We start from the raw sequence: 19,620 nt of genomic DNA on the forward strand, positions 1-19,620 counted from the left end.
AAACAATAGAAAAGAATCGACAACATATTTTAAAAAAAAATACAAAGTCGCTAAAAAATGCCTGTAAAGACAAACTTCTTACATGAAACGGTGATTTCGACGTAATGTTTTCGTCACTGCGCCCCTCTGACGTCACGGCGCCGCCCCTCTGCGATTCTGCGCTGTGTCCGTTAAGAGCGTCCTCCGTGCTGCGGGGCCAGAAGCGATGCGGGCGGACACGCGGCGGCAGCGGCAGCTCGCCGCGGCGCTCGCGCTCTTTGCGGCGGCGCTGTGCGGCTCGCGTGCGGAGGTGATCGATGACGTCCTGAGCAGCGTGTCGCGAGGGGTGTCCTTTCTGGAGCGGCAGCACGAGCACATCAACCTGGACGGGGCGGTGGGCTTCGTCATGCTGCAGGGTAGGTGGGGTTGTTTGTTTGCTTGTTTATTTATTTATTTACGAGTTCAGATTTGTTTACTGTGTTTCTGCTGCTGCTGCATCATTCAGACCCAAAACTTCAGATACGTTCATTAAAGGAAGAAAATAAATCTTTAAAACTTAAAACTTAAAAAAAAAAAGAAAAAGGTTTCTTCAGGTTCATGTTAAAACACAGTTACTGCTCGTTTAGTTTCATTATTCCTCCTGAATATCACATCAGTATTTACAGAATATCACTAGTATAGTATTTCATGAAGCATCATCAGGTTAAAGAGAATAAATCTCATTCTGATAGATTTGTACATCAGAAGCCATGACTTCTCTCAAGGTTAAAGTATTAACATACCTTGTGTATTTCATACTTTCCCACTGAATTGTACGATATGTTTAATTAATTGAGTTTGTCTGACTGATTGTATTCGGTTCCAATATGAGAAAGACGATACGACGTAATAAATATTTGCTGTTCTGTAATGAAGTGGAACAGAAACATGGATTCAGGACCAGAGAAGATCCAATCATTTTCATTTTTAGTTTAGTTTTTTTTTAATAAGAACAAAATCCCTCTCAAATTACTGTGACTTGTGTAACTACTATAATAATAGTTTTATGAAGTAAATATAATAATGTTGTTGTTGTTAAACAGTAAATAAAATGTGCTTTTTGGAATAAAAATGTCTCTCAGCTTCTGTTTGCACAAAGACACTTGAATTGGAATCAATAAGGGCGTTGGAACTCTGGGAACTCTGGGACCTCTGGGAACTCTGGGAACTCTGGGAACTCTGGGAACTCTGGGAACCGGTTCTCAACAAGAACTGGTTTTGGATCCCTGCTGTGGACCAGTTAGAGGTCACTGAGGTCCAGAGTGGGTGTGTCCTCCAGTGTTTGCCTCCGCTGTGGTGTTTCAGGGTGGAGATGCTCCAGGGTGGAGATGTTTCAGGGTGGAGGTGTTTCAGGGTGGAGATGTTTCAGGGTGGAGATGCTCCAGGGTGGAGATGTTTCAGGATGGAGGTGTTTCAGGGTGGAGGTGTTTCAGGGTGGAGATGCTCCAGGGTGGAGATGTTTCAGGGTGGAGATGCTCCAGGGTAGAGATGTTTCAGGGTGGAGATGCTCCAGGGTAGAGATGTTTAAGGGTGGAGGTGTTTCAGGGTGGAGATGTTTCAGGGTGGAGGTGTTTCAGGGTGGAGATGCTCCAGGGTGGAGATGTTTCAGGGTGGAGATGCTCCAGGGTAGAGATGTTTAAGGGTGGAGGTGTTTCAGGGTGGAGGTGTTTCAGGGTGGAGATGTTTCAGGGTGGAGGTGTTTCAGGGTGGAGATGTTTCAGGGTGGAGATGTTTCAGGGTGGAGGTGTTTCAGGGTGGAGGTGTTTCAGGGTGGAGATGTTTCAGGGTGGAGATGGTTCAGGGTGGAGGTGTTTCAGGGTGGAGATGCTCCAGGGTGGAGATGTTTCAGGGTGGAGATGCTCCAGGGTAGAGATGTTTAAGGGTGGAGGTGTTTCAGGGTGGAGATGCTCCAGGGTGGAGATGTTTCAGGGTGGAGATGCTCCAGGGTAGAGATGTTTAAGGGTGGAGGTGTTTCAGGGTGGAGATGCTCCAGGGTGGAGATGTTTCAGGGTGGAGATGCTCCAGGGTAGAGATGTTTCAGGGTGGAGATGTTTCAGGGTGGAGATGTTTCAGGGTGGAGGTGTTTCAGGGTGGAGATGCTCCAGGGTGGAGATGCTCCAGGGTAGAGATGTTTCAGGGTGGAGATGTTTCAGGGTGGAGGTGTTTCAGGGTGGAGATGCTCCAGGGTGGAGATGCTCCAGGGTAGAGATGTTTCAGGGTGGAGATGGTTCAGGGTGGAGGTGTTTCAGGGTGGAGATGCTCCAGGGTGGAGATGTTTCAGGGTGGAGATGTTTCAGGGTGGAGATGGTTCAGGGTGGAGATGTTTCAGAGTGGAGATGTTTCAGGGTGGAGATGTTTCAGGGTGGAGGTGTTTCAGGGTGGAGATGCTCCAGGGTGGAGATGCTCCAGGGTAGAGATGTTTCAGGGTGGAGATGGTTCAGGGTGGAGGTGTTTCAGGGTGGAGATGCTCCAGGGTGGAGATGTTTCAGGGTGGAGGTGTTTCAGGGTGGAGATGGTTCAGGGTGGAGGTGTTTCAGGGTGGAGATGGTTCAGGGTGGAGGTGTTTCAGGGTGGAGATGCTCCAGGGTGGAGATGCTCCAGGGTAGAGATGTTTCAGGGTGGAGATGGTTCAGGGTGGAGGTGTTTCAGGGTGGAGATGCTCCAGGGTGGAGATGCTCCAGGGTAGAGATGTTTCAGGGTGGAGATGGTTCAGGGTGGAGGTGTTTCAGGGTGGAGATGCTCCAGGGTGGAGATGTTTCAGGGTGGAGATGCTCCAGGGTAGAGATGTTTCAGGGTGGAGATGTTTCAGGGTGGAGATGTTTCAGGGTGGAGGTGTTTCAGGGTGGAGATGCTCCAGGGTGGAGATGCTCCAGGGTAGAGATGTTTCAGGGTGGAGATGTTTCAGGGTGGAGGTGTTTCAGGGTGGAGATGCTCCAGGGTGGAGATGCTCCAGGGTAGAGATGTTTCAGGGTGGAGATGGTTCAGGGTGGAGGTGTTTCAGGGTGGAGATGCTCCAGGGTGGAGATGTTTCAGGGTGGAGATGTTTCAGGGTGGAGATGGTTCAGGGTGGAGATGTTTCAGGGTGGAGATGTTTCAGGGTGGAGGTGTTTCAGGGTGGAGATGCTCCAGGGTGGAGATGTTTCAGGGTGGAGGTGTTTCAGGGTGGAGATGGTTCAGGGTGGAGGTGTTTCAGGGTGGAGATGCTCCAGGGTGGAGATGCTCCAGGGTAGAGATGTTTCAGGGTGGAGATGGTTCAGGGTGGAGGTGTTTCAGGGTGGAGATGCTCCAGCGTACGTCTCATGCTCTGGGTGTTTTTCGCTGTGGTTTAAACTGGCGGTTTGTTCTGGTGTCTCAGCGGAGCTGAAGGAGGCGGTCCGGACGTGGCCTCACACCGACCCGCTCAGCTGGGCCCAGAGGACCACCGCCGTCGCTCTGCTCAAACGCCTGGACCAGAGCCTGGAGAAGGCTGTCGCCGCCCTGCAGGAGAACGACCCCAAGTACTACCGAGGTGAGCAGCTCTGGACCCACAGGGCGCCCCGGGGAGGAGCGGAGCGCTTTAACGTTCCTCACCACACAGAGCTGCTGGTTTCAGGTGGTGTCGTGTCGTGTCGTGTCGTTGTCCCACAGAGTTCGAGCCTCTGCTGTCCTGGAGCTTCTGGATGGTTCCTCAGGAGTGGAGCTCCACGGACTCCAGCCTGCTCTACTCCTCCACCATGACCACCGAGTGCTACGACGAGCAGCTCAGCGACAAGTGTCTGACCCTGCTGCTGGGAACCTGGTACCGACCCATCTCCAGAGAGACAAGACCCAAGACCTGTTACTCTACATTTCATCTGAAATCGAACAGAAATATTTCCTGAAAATAACAAAAAATGAAGTTTATATTTGTTTTTATATTTGAGTATCACCCACACATCTTCAGCTCCCCGGCCCCCCCCCCCCCCAAAATTTTTTTTTTAAATTATCTATCTCTCTCTCTCTATATATATATATAGATATAGATATAGATATCTATATCTATATATATATATATATATAGTTTTTGTTCTAACTTTTGTCCACTTTGAGGAGCATCTAATATTTTCAAAATACTTGCAGTTCCTCATTGTGCCAGTAGAGGGCGCTGGTGTACCACTGGAGGTCCTGGTGCTACAGTTTGAGTCTTGAGGCTCCGGATAACCTAATATAACGCAGAGTGTTCTGACTTTACTCTGTTTGTATGTTTTTAGGACTTTTATAGTATAGTTTATAGTTTTATATAATACTATGAAATTCCAGAGGAAACTTTGTTAGTCCTGCTGCTCTGCTCCTACAGCTAGCATCGCTAGTTGATTTTAGTGTTAGCATCAAGTCGGTGCTAGCTAGTGATGCTATTTAGCGTTAGCATGCTAACTGGCTAGATGCGATGCTAACGTGTGTGTGTGTGTGTGTGTGTGTGTGTGTGTGTGTGTGTGTGTGTGTGTGTGTGTGTGTGTGTGTGTGTGTGTGTGTGTGTGTGTGTGTGTGTGTGTGTGTGTGTGTGTGTGTGTGTGTGTGTGTGTGTGTGTGTGTGTGTGTGTGTGTGTGTGAGCAGGAAGATGAACGGGACCCCCTGCATCGTCACCAAGCCCTGCAGGGACACCATGACCCTCTTCGGTTGTCCTCACTACTCCCTGTCACACCAGCTGCTTTACTTCATGATCGGGAAAATGGTGAGAGGCTCCAGCAGAAGCTCCCGAAGCAGCAACAACAACAACAACAACAACAACAACAACAACAAACAAACAAAAGGTTTTCATGAGGATTTTGGGCGCCGAGGCCTGAAGCTGAGCTGGGTGTTTCAGAGAGGCTGCAGCGACCTGCTGAAGGGGGACACGCGAGCGTCCAGGGCCAACCTGACCGAGGAGGACTACCAGAGGACCTTCTGCTCCAACATGATGAAGACCAACCAGGACATCGTCAGAGACGGCCTCACCGAACAGACGCTCGACATCTTCATCGAGAACAGTGAGATTCTGTCGCCTCCGTCCCGTTTTCATACAGTTTACAGTACACAGTAGTACACAGTAGTACACAGTAGTACACTCTCTGCCAAACAAATACAACAAATAACCTGAATTCATCTTGTCGTAATGAATTGTTTGTGCTTCATTAAAGTCTTGTTATTGTTAATCAATTTAACTTATAGTAGATATAAACATGAATCGTTTTGGGGAGACTGAAGGATAACACATTATTATATTAGTATTGGGGGTGTGGTCTGTAACCTGGTGGGTGTGGTCTATTACGGGATGGGCGTGGTGTATAACCCAGTAGGGTGTGGCCTCTGATAAAGGGGTGTGGCCTCTAACCTTGTGGGCGTGCTCTGTGTTGACAGTCCTGATCTGTGGATTGGCTGGTTTCTCTGACTTCCTCAAAGCCGATTGGCTGCAGCACATCCTCAGGCTGCAGGACGGGGAGGTCGGCTGCTTCGGGAGAGACCGTGAGTACAAGTTACAGTTACTGAGTAACTGTGGTGGCTTCAGTGAATGTGGCTCTGGGGTTTGAAGGCGGTGGCTTGTCTCCTCAGAGAGCATCATCTCTCAGATGATCGGAGACGAGCTGCTGGAGCAGCTGCAGCCTCACAGGAGGGTGAAGAGGAGGGAGAAGATCCTTCCAGGTCCAACTCTTCATTCCACTGTTGAGGAGAAGTTTTGTCACAAGTCTTCCTCAAAAACATCCTAACTTCTGTTCAAAGTCACGAAACCAGAGTCAAAGTGGTTTCAGACTGGATGTGTTTGTGTTTCTCCAGCTGAGTGCAGCTCTGTGCTCCTCCAGCTGAGGGCAGCTCTGTGTTCCTCCAGCTGAGGGCAGCTCTGTGTTCCTCCAGCTGAGGGCAGCTCTGTGCTCCTCCAGCTGAGGGCAGCTCTGTGCTCCTCCAGCTGAGGGCAGCTCTGTGGTCCTCCAGCTGAGGGCAGCTCTGTGCTCCTCCAGCTGAGGGCAGCTCTGTGCTCCTCCAGCTGAGGGCAGCTCTGTGCTCCTCCAGCTGAGGGCAGCTCTGTGTTCCTCCAGCTGAGGGCAGCTCTGTGCTCCTCCAGCTGAGGGCAGCTCTGTGGTCCTCCAGCTGAGGGCAGCTCTGTGCTCCTCCAGCTGAGGGCAGCTCTGTGTTCCTCCAGCTGAGGGCAGCTCTGTGTTCCTCCAGCTGAGGGCAGCTCTGTGTTCCTCCAGATGTTTTCTTTGTTCTCTGACCTGGAGTTTGTGTCTCCGGCCGACAGACGGGTGCTCCAGTCACATGACGGCGGTGGCGGTGGGTGCTCTGGGGGGATACCTCAACTTCTACCTGGCGGAGCAGGACATCACCAAGAGGCCGCTCACCTGAGTCGATCCAGTGACTCCAACGTCCAATCACAGAGCAGATTCATAAACCAACAGAGTGACAGTGAACAACCGACACACAACAACATGTTTCACTCGAAAAGAAGAAGAAAACTAAATCAATCCAGAGATGAAGGAGTTAAATTAGAGCTTTCTTCCAGGTGTGATCTCAAAAGGAGGGGATGTGTTCCCAGCAGAGGGGACTTAAACTTTGTTGTTGTAAACAGAGTTAAAAATGTCCCGTCTGAATCATTTCAACTAAATCAGAGGAAAAAAACAAGTGAATTAAAAAGTGTTTAAACATGAAAAATATACATTTAAGTCTTAATATGTAGCTATCCAGCTAATGCTCATCATGTAGCCATCCAGCTAATGCTCATCATGTAGCCATCCAGCTAATGCTAATCATGTAGCCATCCAGCTAATGCTAATCATGTAGCCATCCAGCTAATGCTAATCATGTAGCCATTCAGCTAATGCTAAATATGTAGCCATCGAGCTAATGCTAAATATGTAGCCATCCAGCTAATGATAATCATGTAGCCACCAGCTAATGCTAATCATGTAGCCACCAGCTAATGCTAATCATGTAGCCACCAACTAATGCCAAAGTTATTACCACTATTAGAATTAAAATACACACCTTAAAAAACCTTGATAAATAAAGATAATTTAGTTGTGTCAATAAATGAAAGTCTTTAAATCGATTCATCTTCCAAAATCACATTTGGTGAAATATTAGCGTTTTATTGTAAAAATGTAATGAGCAGTTTTTTTTCTCCACAAGTGACAGAAAATGTTTCAACCCAAATCATGATAAAATGTAAAGTCTCTCATCATGTGGAGACATTAATACAGTCAATAAAAGGAAAATAGTTGTATAAATGTGACAACATGTTTTTATTGTTACACTTGATCTTGTATCGTCTATTTTAATCAAACACATTCAGTCACTAACAGGGAAAAGATACGTTTCTTTTTTAATCCCACTTTCACATTACTTCTTTACTTTTTGTAATAAAATGCACCAGAATCAGTTCCTTCTGTTAACTTATAGACACAAGGTGATCTGCTGACTAGAAAAGTTGCATTTCAACGTCTATATAAGGTGTTTTTTTCCCACCGCGGTTCATCAGGACTGTGAAGCTGAAGCTCCACAGCTGCTGTTATTGTGTGACTGTACATCAGCAGAATAAATAAAGTGCTGCTGTGACTGCCGCTGGTCTCTGTGTGTTACCAGGGGAGATGTTCTGAGGTCTGTCAGAGCTCAACAGGTTCACTTCTCCCTGCCAGGAGGAGGAGGAGCTCCACTCACCAGTCTGACCGTCACTGCTGGGAACCCGCAAAGTTACCAGTTGATACCCGCCTCCAAACTGGGAGAGAACTCTGGAGCTTAACGACAGATAATGTTGTCGTCACTCCAAAATCTAACATGTCAATTAAATGCTTCCTGCTTCCCGGCGTCAGATTGGTTGTTACGGTGTGTCCTCGGTCTGCTATGGCGTCAGATGTTCCAGTCAATCACCTGGTAGAACAGAGCCTTGAGGAGGCGGGCCTCGTAGGTGACGGTGTTCTTCCCGCTGTGGATGCGGACTTCCTCCAGAGGCTGCTCGATGAGGGCCGGAACCTCCTTCCCGTAAACTGCAGGGCGACAAAACCCAGATGATTACTGTCATTATTACATTTGATTGTTTTGATATCACAAATATCAAAACAACAAACTCTCACATACATTACAAAGGCTCAAACCCACGTAGATCTACAGCAGATAGATTTTGTTTCTCTGTTCAAACAATCTACATATTAACTCCAAACCTGCAGAGCAAAAGGTGGTTAGACCAGCGGACAAACTCAGAAATCACTCCAGGAAAGGGAGTATTTTTAATATATTTACTTCCCGTCTTTATGATGTAGAATGTAGTAAATAGATTACATGGTGTAAGTTTAACTTAACTACAAAAATCACAGTACAAGTAGCCAAAAATCTTTAATGAATTTACCAATCACCTTTTAAAAAGTAGTGTTATGTGGTAAAAATTGTGTGTGTGTGTGTGTGTGTGTGTGTGTGTGTGTGTGTGTGTGTGTGTGTGTGTGTGTGTGTGTGTGTGTGTGTGTGTGTGTGTGTGCTCACCCTCGCAGTGTTCCAGGAACTGGACACAGTCCTGGACCACAGCGTCTCTCAGCAGGATCATGTGTTTGGACATGTTCTCCAGCAGGGAGAGGAAGCAGCGCTTAGCGTAGAACCAGGTGTCTGTCCCCAGCTACACACACACACACACACACACACACACACACACACACACACACACACACACACACACACACACACACACACACACACAGAATCAAAAGTTAATACATTTGTTAAAAATAAACTCAGACTTTGTGCAGGTTAAACTAGAGTGTGTTTAAGAAGCAGTGAGGAGAATGAAAACCATGAGAATAATGGGAATGGAGAGAACGAAGAGAATGAGAACGATGAGCATGATGAGAATGAGGAGGATCCACAGCGAGGAGCAGACGGTTGTGTTGTCAGCTGGAGTGTTGGGGGCTTGAAGAGGCCGTCTGGGTCTCGGAGGCTCAGTGGGAGTTCTTGGCTGAAGCTGGTTCTGCCAGATTTGACTCACCTGTTAAAACTTCGATTCATGAGAGCGACACGTTGGAAAGCCGGCGCTCGGCGTGACGCAGTGAACTCACCTTCTTGTTGTACGGCTCCAGGCTCTTGATGACGCGGGAGATGCCGAAGTCGTGGTTTCCTTTGGCACAGTACAGAGTCCTGAGACACAAAGCAGAGGACACCGTGAACCTTCTTCTACCTCTGCTCCGTGCTGCCAGACACTTCAGTACTCTATTACAGTTACTAGTTAGTCCTTCACTGACCGCAAATAAGAATATCAAGAGGACAGAACTGATTTTATTCCATTAAAAGTACGATGGGAATCCACTGATGGACTTCAGGTCGATGAATGAATGATAGAATCACGTCTTCCCGTTTGGACTGACCCGATCACCAGGTTGACGATGCACAGGTGGAACACCTTCTTGTCCGGGTCGTCATATGAGATCTGCTCCTCCTCTTTCTCGATCTTCCTCATCAGCTCCTCGGCCTGTGGCGACAGAGAAAGAGCTCATTGACGGAGCGCTGCTAGTGAGGAGATGAAAACCTCCAGACCCTCTGAGCGTCACCTCTTTGTTCTGGCTGGTCATGATGTAGGACACACACAGGTTGGCGAGGACCACGGCGCTCACGTTCAGGATCTGCCAGGAGAGACAAACACACATTTACTGGACACAATCCCAGGAACACACAGCAGAGCTGACCCCTCAGTGACGGCGCCAGAACATTTAATAATAAAAAGAAAAAGAATCTCACTGTCAATCATTGAGTTTTCTTTACATCTCGTTATACTACAAGTGGCTCTGAGTGCTGCTGAGGACAGTTAACCTGAAAATACTGCTAAACAGCAGTAAACTGCTTTAAATCTCACTACAAGATCAGGACGAGTCTGTCAGGAGGTAACTCATCACTGATGATGAACATTACAAGATGCAGACGACACGCAGCTCTATGTGTCAGTGTCAGTGGATGAGTCACAACGGTTTTACAACTTCACCCAGAAAACAAATGGAGGTAATTGTTTTGGGCCTAAAGAGGAAAGGTTAAAGGTCAGCGCTCATCTTGGCTCCATGTCATTTAGGACATCAAATAAAGACCTGAAATTCAACAACCACATTATGACAAGAACAAGATATTTCCAGAATTAAAGGATTTCTGAGTGAACACTATTCAGAGAAACTTGCTCATGCAAAATAATCCAATATTTGGGATTAAAGGGGAGAAGTTCTGAGGTCATGAAGATCAAAGGTCACTGCAAACAAGCAGAGAATCACTGCACAGCAGGGCGCCATGCTCAGACGTGGAACACTGCAAGGACAAAAACACTCAAACTCTGCGGCTGGTTTCCGGTGTTACCGAGACTTTGCACTTGCAGGGACACTCCTGAATGTTACACTGCTCCACCTGCACACAGAGCCCAGCGCTTCAGTCCGGAGCTAACGCCGCGGCGCCGGCGCCGAGGAAGGGAGGCCCCGCCCACTCACGTTGTCGTAGTGCTTCTTGACGATGGGCTCGTAGAAGCCGATGGCCTCCTTGTATTTGTTCTGCATGAAGAGCACGTGGGCCACGTTCAGCTTCCAGGTGTCGTCGTCGTTGCAAACCTCCACCGACTTCCGGAAGATCTTCTCCACCATCTGGTAGTTGTCCCTGTTCCAGTAGATCTTGGCCTGGGCCATGAGGACCACGATGTACCTGAGGGCCGTGGGGCGGGAGTGAGGACTGCACACCTGGAGAGTGTGTGTGTGTGTGTGTGTGTGTGTGTGTGTGTGTGTGTGTGTGTGTGTGTGTGTGTGTGTGTGTGTGTGTGTGTGTCCCGACTTTTCCTGCATCAGGTCGTAGTCCTGCAGAGTTTTCTTCTGTGCCTCGTCGTCTCGAACCACCTGGGCCTCCTGCACCTGACGGAGGAGATAAATACGTCCAAACATCCGTTTCTCTTGGTCAGATCAGGAGAAGTTTAAAAACTAAACTCAACTTCTCAAGCTGACAAACTGGGTGTTGTTCAACGTGTGTTAACGCCACTGTGACGTCTGAACTGAGCAGGAGCTGAAGAAATGAAGTGTTTTCGTGCTGAAACGGATGGATGGAGTCATAGTAAATCAGTCTGAACTGGAACTAATTGATGGTATAGATCAGCAATCTGAGACCTTTAGGACCAACAGAACTGTCTTTATGAAGCTCCATCGAATGATTTGTCTCCAGCTGTGAAATGTGAATGCAGATTGCATTCATGAAGTGTCACAGCTACAATCTAGATCGGTTTTATTATATTCTTAGTTATTTTAACCATTTTTAGAAATTTTTTCCTCTTTTTTTATATGAATTTTCCTGCTTTAGTTATTTTACACATCTGGGATATTTGACTGTTTTTAGCTCTTCAGATGTTTATGGCCACTATAGATTTCCTAATGGTTCGATCATAACAAGTATTTTCCCTCTTTCTTCTTTAATTTTATTTTACATTTTTCATTTTCTCCACCTTCTTTATTTTTGTCTTTTTCCCTATTCTTTAAATGTCTTGAATTTTTTTTTCCTTTCTCCATTTTTCTTCTATTTAATGTTTTCTCCTTTTTCTATACAAACAATTTAATGATTTAAGTTTGAACAGTTTTCCTGCATTATTTTACTTTTTGAGTAGTCTTAGCAATCCCAGCTGTCGCGGTTTGTTTAGCTGTTTTACCTTCTTTAGCTGGAGATCAGAGTATTTTTATAAATCAGTGTGGTATGCAAATAAAAAAAAAGAAGAAAACCAAATGATAAATTTTCTGAATCGAGGGAAGAGCCACATGTGTCTCCAGAGGTTGAACACCTCGGACCAGAGTAATCTTTTTGGGAATGCTGAGGAGTAATTAATAAATTCATTTTGATGTCCTATCTAGAACCTTTCATGATGACATGAATGGTACCAGGGTTTATGAAAAAAACAAACAATAAAAAAACAAGGTTTTGCCTTGTTTCATAAAATGAGCTCAAATAAATATTGTTATCATACATATGAGGTTTAACAACATATAAAGAGACGAAACGTCCTCATTTTACTACACATGATGAGTTCTGTGTGACCATATGATCCATTATCACCGTTTATTGTTATACTAACGTTGCTCCTTTGTCTCGTGCTCTTCTGTAGGAACGACAGAATGATTTGATGTGTGTAGGAATGATAGAATGATTTGAGGTGTGTAGGAACGACAGAATGATTTGATGTGTGTAGGAATGATAGAATGATTTGAGGTGTGTAGGAACGACAGAATGATTTGAGGTGTGTAGGAACGACAGAATGATTTGATGTGTGTAGGAATGAATAAAACTGTATCTGTGGTTAACGGCAGGACGACAAAGCACATGAGGGCAACCTGCTTCGCCAGCTTGCGCAGCTGCTCCGTCAGTTTTCCGTTCATCTCGTCCAACTTCCTGTACGCCTGCGACACAGAGATCATGGAAAAATAAAAGAAAGCAGCAGCACATTGGTTCACTGGTCTGTCCTCTGCAGCGCCTCATGTCTCAGCACGCTGCTGCTAATACCTCTGCAGGGACATCATTTCATCTCCCTGAGAAAAAGTCTAGAAAGAAAAAACTTAATAAAAGAGTGGAAGTCGTATTTTTCAACAAGTCAAATGTTTTCATGTTATAATGTAGACTGTATTTAAGCTTTATCTCTGTTTCCTGTTGCCCTTTAAAAAAAGAGGTTGTATGTGTGGATGTCTACGTTCACTCCACAGTAAGAAGATGAAACCCAACACAGCTGTCCAGATGTTGAGCTCCTCCTCCTACGTGGCGTCACTGAAGTTGTTTCCCCGGGATGCAGACAGAGACGGTAAACAGAAGCAGAACACAGAAACAACAGCGTTTCACACCGAACCTCTTCCGGTGCCGTCTGGCAGGTCAGCAGCGCGTCCAGGAACTCGTACATGTACTGCAGAGCAAAGGAGACAAGCACAACTTCAACCTTCAACCCAATACTCAGAATCAGAAAGGGATTGTGGAAAATAAATCCAGAAGAAAGTCTGTGAGAGGAAGCTGTGTCTTGTGGATCTGGCAGTGGGGACGGACTCACAGGAGACAGGAACTTGTAGGTGAGGTGAGCGTTTTCTGCCAGGACGTCAGCTGCCAGGTCGAAGTACTGAGGAGACATCATTCAGCACAGTAATCTGAGTACTGCTTACAGGAGACGCAAGCACACAAACTTCCATTCTTTGTGGCTCCTGAGGCAGTTCCTCAAAATCAATGTGTGTGTGTGTGTGTGTGTGTGTGTGTGTGTGTGTGTGTGTGTGTGTGTGTGTGTGTGTGTGTTTCTTCCTCAGTGATCACCTCGTGTTTGCAGTAGAGCAGCAGCAGGTTTCCGAAGGTGACGGGGGGGAAGGAGGGCTGCTGCAGGAGGAAGGCCAGCTTCTCAAAGCCCTCCGAGGGTTTAGGGTCCATGTTGACCAGAGCCTGGTTATGGAGGGTCACCGAGTCCAGCTCCTACACACACACACACACACACACACACACGTTAAAGAGCGTTAGAGAAGCTGCATCTGTGCTACACACTGTGTGAATCATCGACTCATTTTGATCTGAATTATATTTTTTTTCTTGAATTTGATGGAAGCAAAAGTAACAAAATCCAACAAGCTGCACTGAGGGTGAGACTCCAGCAGGGGGCAGTGTCTGTGCACTGAGAGCTCAGAGGAGGGAACCATGAGAACATTGGATTATTGTGTGAACACACACACACACACACACACACACACACACACACACACACACACACACACACACACACACACACACATACACATACACACACAGAGAGCAGAGAGGGTGCTGTTACCTCCTCAGACCTCGGGGGCATGTCTGTCAGAGCCTCCTGAGCTCCTTTCACTGCAGGAACAAACAAAGAGCAGCTTAAGTCAGGGTGGACAGACACACTGACCTGCACAACGCTGCTAATATCCTAAACATGAGCAAGTCATCACGAAGAGGGGAAACATGGAGTCAAATGTGTTCTGTAATCCTGTCTACATGAAATATACTTGTAACCCTAACCCTAACCATGTAAACTACATCAGTCATCCTCTATAGTAAGCATATCGCAATAAAGTACTTTAGATTGCTTCCTTCAAAGGAATAATAAAATCAAAAAGTAAATTTTTGGAACTTTGATTGTATAGAAAGGAAAAGAAAAGTCCCTGAAGCAGGTATGCAGGAGTGCACGAGGTTTGGAGATTCTTTGACATAAAGAAGAAAGACCACAGTAAGACTGACTGTAGATTATGTTCTGCTCAAACATGACGAGGAGGAGAACGGTAGCTCTACGACAGCAGCACTGTTTCTTTGTCTTCACAGACAGGTGGAGGAGAAGGTAAAGAGCGGAGAGGAGTGACTCCTGCGACTCTTTGAGGCTTCTGTTCCAATCACTTCCTGTGGTTCAGGTGTGACGCCGCCGGCTGTTTGAAGTGAGACTCGCTCGTCCTGCTTCCTGCTCGGCCTCTGATCGCTGCTCTCTGAAGCTTGAAAAGCTGAGAGGGCCGAGGAAGGAGGCAGACGGTGCTGCTATGGAACATCTTTACAGACTCCCTGACTGATGTTTTATTTATTTATTTGTCTGTTCGGTCTCTGAGGCTGAAGACGTTGGTCATTATGTTGAGGAACTCCAAACACAGTATTGTGATGGTGTTATGGACTCTGAGATGATTTGTTCTGCTTTAACAAACCAGATCAAACGTTCACAGCCTGACAAAAGCAAATAACAACGATTGGATTTCAGATTATTTCCCTTCTAGTTGAGTTTTGCGGTTTGAAGAGAAGTTACTTCCTTAAAGTATCTGTAAAAAAAAAGAAATGTAAAGAATTTCTCCCTGCAATTGATCAAGTATTTCTATTTAATTCTTTTCTAAAACTACATTTGAATTGTTACACGGGACTTAATTCTGCAGAAAGATCCACTGGAGCTAACAGGCTAACATGTAGGCCTGGTGTGGTGTAATACCAGTCTGAACCAGTAGGTGGTGCAGTGAGTCACACAAGTCATGTTACTCAGCAGCACCACCTGGTGGACACAGGTGTCATGACACTGATGTTACTGCGCTGTGCAGCCAGCAGTGTGAGAGGAGTTCAGGCTGGGCGCTACGTGTCCTGATGGCCGGCGGCAGCAGAGCGAAGGTCTTACGGTTCTTCAGCTGGTACTCGATGGCGGCTTTGAGGTTGAAGGCTTCGATCAGGGCCGTCTGGCGCAGAACCAGCGTGTTTCCCACGCTGGGCAGGTCGATGCCTTCGGTCGTCATCCCCACACTCAGCTCTAGTTCAGAGAAGAAGAAAAACACGTCACAAAGAAGCTAAAACAACCAAAGGTGAGGCTGTTCAGGTGTTTCTACCTGGATGCTCTTTGATTCCTCGCTCGATGATCTCTCCGATGTACTTCAGGGCCTGGTTGTAGTTCTTCAGGTTGTAGTGGGTCAGGGCGATGTTGTAGGACAGCGCTGAAAATCACCAACAAGAAGGTGAGAGTCCAATGGAGGTCTTTCCCTCCGGTCGGGATCACTCCGGTTGAAATGTTTCATATTAAGTTTCTTTCTTCTTTAGTTGAGTGAAGCTACTGGAGAAAAGCCAGACATGCTGAGGGAGAACATGCAGACCGGACTGGAGGTGGAATAAATGAAGTTAATCACATTCCTCTTGTTTTATGAGCAGCCTGTCACGCTGTGCTGGAGCTGAGGGAGGGGTTACCTGGCAGGTAGCCCAGCACCTGCATGGCCGACATGAACTTCTTGCAGGCCTCCTCGTACTTCCCGTCCTGGTAGAGCAGACAGCCGCTGTTGTAGATGTAGTCCGGGTCGTCTGGAGGCAGCAGCTCCAGCAGAGACTGGAATCAAACCGGCACACACTCAGTGTGCGTGTGTGTGTGTGTGTGTGTGTGTGTGTGTGTGTGTGTGTGTGTGTGTGTGTGCGTGCATGTTCACCGTGGAGGCAGAGTATTCCTCCTCGCAGTATTTGATGCAGGCCTGCAGTTTGACCATCTACAGCACAGAGAGAGAGAGAAGGGGGGGGGGGGGGGGGGGGGGGGGGGGGGTTGGGGGGTCAACTCTGATCTAAACTCATGTCAACGACTCATTTTCAGGACCTGCAACTTGTTTTCCTGCAATTAAGCGAACGGCGCCTCACAGAAACATTCTAATAAACTCCCGTGGTGTTGTTATTATTTCATTTCTGTTATTTCCTCCTCATGTGGGTCCCGGTCCTCCCCCCGTTTCATTTTCCTTCTGAGTCTCATTCCTCTGCCTTTTAATGCAGTTTCTTTTTTAACCACAGGACCTCATAAACTTTGTTTTGATGTACAACATATTTAAATAAACTCCTCACAAAAAGCTTTGAAGTGAATTTCAGGATGAACTTGAACCTTTCCAGGTAGTCGAGAGTAAAACTAAAAAAGTTCTCTACATTTAATAAAACAGATCAGTTTAATGTCACGTCTCCACTTGTCAAACTGCCAATCACAGAAAACATGGAGCCGAGGAAAGTGATTGAAAGTTACAAATACTTTTAGGCACATGTATGGACATGGACAGAATAAATCAAAGTGAAGGTGAAACCGGGTCGAGCTGAGCGCTGATTTGACTGAGGAGAGAGAAACCTGAAGGAAACTGTCAACTCTGATCCAAACTCACGTCCATGACTCATTTTCATGAGTTGCAACTTGTTTTCCTGCAATTAAACCAACGCCGCCACACAGAAACGCCATAAATCTTCTTCCGTGGCGCCGCCGCGATAAAGATAGACTGCAGGTTCTGAGCTGGTCTGTGGAGCTGCTGCAGAACCAACGCAGGAGCGAGCGACAGACGGCGGAAACAAAGCGTCAAGAATTCAGTGGGTAAAGTGAAATTACTCCTAAATCTGATGGAACAGCTGGCTTCCTTCATCCATCCATCCCTCCATCCATCCGTCCATCCATCCATCCATCCATCCATCCATCCATCCATCCATCCCTCCCTCCCTCCCTCCCTCCATCCATCCCTCCATCCATCCCCCCATCCATCCCTCCATCCATCCCTCCATCCATCCATCCATCCATCCCTCCATCCCTCCATCCATCCCTCCATCCATCCACCCCTCCATCATCCATCCCACTTATCCAGTTCAGCGTTGGGAGGTGTTGGAGCTGATCCCAGCCTACTGTGGGCGAGGGCAGGGTTCACCTGGACAGGTTGCCAGTCTGTCACAGGGTGGCTTCTTTCAGGTCCTCATAAAACTCCAGTAACACATTTAGTTTAACTCGATTCTAAAACATCAGAAAATAACAGACATGGAAAAATATAAACGTGTGTGTGTGTGTGTGTGTGTGTGTGTGTGTGTGTGTGTGTGTGTGTGTGTGTGTGTGTGTGTGTGTGTGTGCACCTTGGTGTGGCTCTTGGGGTTATCCAGGGCGAAGGCGGCCCTGGCGGCGTCAGCATAAGCTCCAGCCAGGTAGAGCGCCTGAGCGTAGTACAGCTTGTACTCCTCCACCTCGGGGTGGAGCTGGGTGAGCTGCTCGTAGCACTCCGAGGCGCCGCTGAAGTCCTGGATGTGGTAGTAACAGAAGCCCAGCAGAGAGAGCGCCGCCCTGGACTGAGAGACAGGAAGCACAGCCTCAGACTCCAGTCTGACTGAGATCATCCAGCAGAAAACCAAAGAGGCTGCAGGAAGACTCATTGATATTCAGGATTCGGCCCAACTGCTTTGGCACTGGGGTTGAGATGAGTTCTACCTTTGCAGGTCTTTTGTGTGTATTCATGGTAACATTTGATCCATTTCCTTTAGTTTTTAAACCTTGAGCCTGTTTTCTTAGTTTTTCAGTCACTTAAATATTTTTTTGCTATTTTTATCCCTTTAATTTAGTTTTCATACCTTTTAGCTGATCATCAATTTGTTTCTATTAGAGGCACCCCTGAGTGTTATATGGGTATTCTTGAGCTTTATTATCTTACGTGTTTCTGATATTATTAAATATATGTATGTACAGGTTTTGCCTCAAAGTATGAAGGATTTTTCAGATTTGTGTCTTATTATATTATTTCCATCCTGCCATCTGAATATTTTTAATGTTCTTAGTTTGTTCTTTTTTAAATACGGGTGGTTTCTGCCTTTTGCTGGTCTTTTTTTGTCTCTCAGTAGAAGTCCAGATTATTAGTCTACTTTGGATCAAGCTTGATCTTTTTTCTTCAGTTTGAATCCCTGATTGATGATCTATGATGTCTTTATAAGACTCTCACCTTGGTGTGTTTTTGAAGTTGTCCATTGAGGGTGTGAATTGCTTCCACATACTGACTGTCTTGGATCTAGGAGAGAAATCAAAATGAGGGGTGAGATGGACTGTGGTGTCAGAGAGGAGGTCCAGACGGAATGAGGACCATCCTGTTCAGTGTCTCTCAGCCCTCCATGACGTCCTGGATCAGGAGTACTACTACATCAAATACTACAGCCACAGGAGATCCTGGAACTACTACTTTTCTGTATAAATACCTGCTTTCACTGTCAACCACTTGTTCCTTTTATATCCAACCTACATTTATTTAACATGCGTGAACAAGAATTAAACTCTGAAACAACACAGTTTATTTTCAATGTATTTTCCTTTATTTATATAAGCATCACAGTACCAGTAAAAAGCAATATAATAATAAGTTTGCGGACTTTCCTGACCATTCCTTTAAAAGCCGTGTGTGTGTGTGTGTGTGTGTGTGTGTGTGTGTGTGTGTGTGTGTGTGTGTGTGTGTGTGTGTGTGTGTGTGTGTGTGTGTGTGTGTGTGTGTGTGTGTGTGTGTGTGTGTGTTATTGAGCAGGAGACTGAAAAAGAAGTTTAGAACACGACGATGCAGCGCTGCTAAGCTAACAGGCTAACACCAAACCAAACGACAGCTTTCTCACCAGTTTGTAGATGGTGGCCGTGAATTCTCCGTCTTTTATGGTTGTCATGACTTCATGTGAAAGGCTGAAAACATCCAAACGACCCGCAGCGCCGTTTATTTACGGACTATTGCATGTAGCATGAAGCATTTAGCTTCTGTTTAGTGGAAGGAGCGAAAGCGTAGCAGCCGTTACTAGGCAACAGAGGAGACCGGAAGAACAGGTTTTGACGGACGTGAATATCAGCCAATCAGAATCAAGGATCATTGGCAGAAGCCAACCCCTTTTTTACTCCCTTATATTTAACGGTGTTCGTTCATGAACGAGTTAAAGACATGAGAAAGTTAATGAGATAAGATGTTTTATTACATATTTTCTGTAGAGTTTTCATTTTAGGAGCTTCTCACCTTTATTTTTACGATGTTATCACGTCTACATCTTCCTTAGATGAAGCTTCTCTGATGGTTTCTCCTCAGTTAATAGTTTAGAGTTCAGTTGTTTTGTTGATGTAAAGCTATAAATGAATGAATAAATACTATTTCAGTTTTCTATATGTGAGAAAATGTGCAGTTGAACTGACAAATAAAGCGTCTCTTGACTTTTTTCTGTGCGTAGATCTTTCCTGTGATTTGTTTTGTATGTTTCTGCTTCCTGTGGTCAGGTTATAGTTATATGTGTAGTTTATAGTCCATCTCCAATTTCAAGCTGTTTTGCATCTTTTTATTGGTGTCTTTTCTTTATTTGTGGTTGTTTGATTGAATTTCCTTTCTTTCTTTCTTTACTTTAATCAG

The 19,620-nt window shown here is 46.1% G+C and overlaps 2 protein-coding genes across 6 annotated transcripts; one reads left to right on the plus strand and one right to left on the minus strand.

The window, feature by feature from the left end:
- Positions 1 to 134: 134 nt before the first annotated feature.
- On the plus strand, positions 135 to 7,826 carry cUnh16orf89 (chromosome Un C16orf89 homolog). 4 transcript variants are annotated; one of them, XM_080487420.1, is made up of 8 exons: positions 135 to 395; positions 3,374 to 3,526; positions 3,646 to 3,796; positions 4,592 to 4,709; positions 4,842 to 5,004; positions 5,375 to 5,479; positions 5,567 to 5,656; positions 6,252 to 7,826. In XM_080487420.1, the coding sequence occupies exons 1-8, from the start codon at positions 206 to 208 to the stop codon at positions 6,353 to 6,355; spliced, it is 1,074 nt and encodes a 357-aa protein (XP_080343546.1). In that variant the 5' UTR covers positions 135 to 205; the 3' UTR covers positions 6,356 to 7,826. The 4 variants fall into 4 exon arrangements, with proteins under 4 accessions (XP_080343546.1, XP_080343548.1, XP_080343545.1 ...); XM_080487419.1 differs by having other exon boundaries at positions 141 to 395; positions 4,589 to 4,709; XM_080487422.1 differs by lacking the exon at positions 5,567 to 5,656.
- On the minus strand, positions 7,061 to 19,043 carry ift70 (intraflagellar transport 70). Of its 2 annotated transcripts, XM_080487411.1 has the most exons (19): positions 18,851 to 19,043; positions 18,196 to 18,261; positions 17,342 to 17,551; positions 15,910 to 15,966; positions 15,677 to 15,812; positions 15,325 to 15,429; positions 15,120 to 15,248; positions 13,782 to 13,831; positions 13,277 to 13,429; positions 13,023 to 13,088; positions 12,828 to 12,881; positions 12,322 to 12,387; positions 10,787 to 10,863; positions 10,453 to 10,660; positions 9,538 to 9,609; positions 9,355 to 9,458; positions 9,049 to 9,127; positions 8,483 to 8,612; positions 7,061 to 7,992 (listed from the first exon to the last, which is right to left on the minus strand). In XM_080487411.1, exons 1-19 carry the CDS (start codon positions 18,896 to 18,898, stop codon positions 7,856 to 7,858), a joined length of 1,947 nt encoding a protein of 648 aa, XP_080343537.1. In that variant the 5' UTR covers positions 18,899 to 19,043; the 3' UTR covers positions 7,061 to 7,855. The 2 variants fall into 2 exon arrangements, with proteins under 2 accessions (XP_080343537.1, XP_080343536.1); XM_080487410.1 differs by having other exon boundaries at positions 10,453 to 10,863.
- Between the last annotated feature and the right edge of the window lie 577 nt (positions 19,044 to 19,620).

The sequence above is a fragment of the Lipophrys pholis genome (assembly GCF_963383615.2).
Source record: "Lipophrys pholis genome assembly, chromosome: 19".
Taxonomy (NCBI): Eukaryota; Metazoa; Chordata; class Actinopteri; order Blenniiformes; family Blenniidae; genus Lipophrys; species Lipophrys pholis.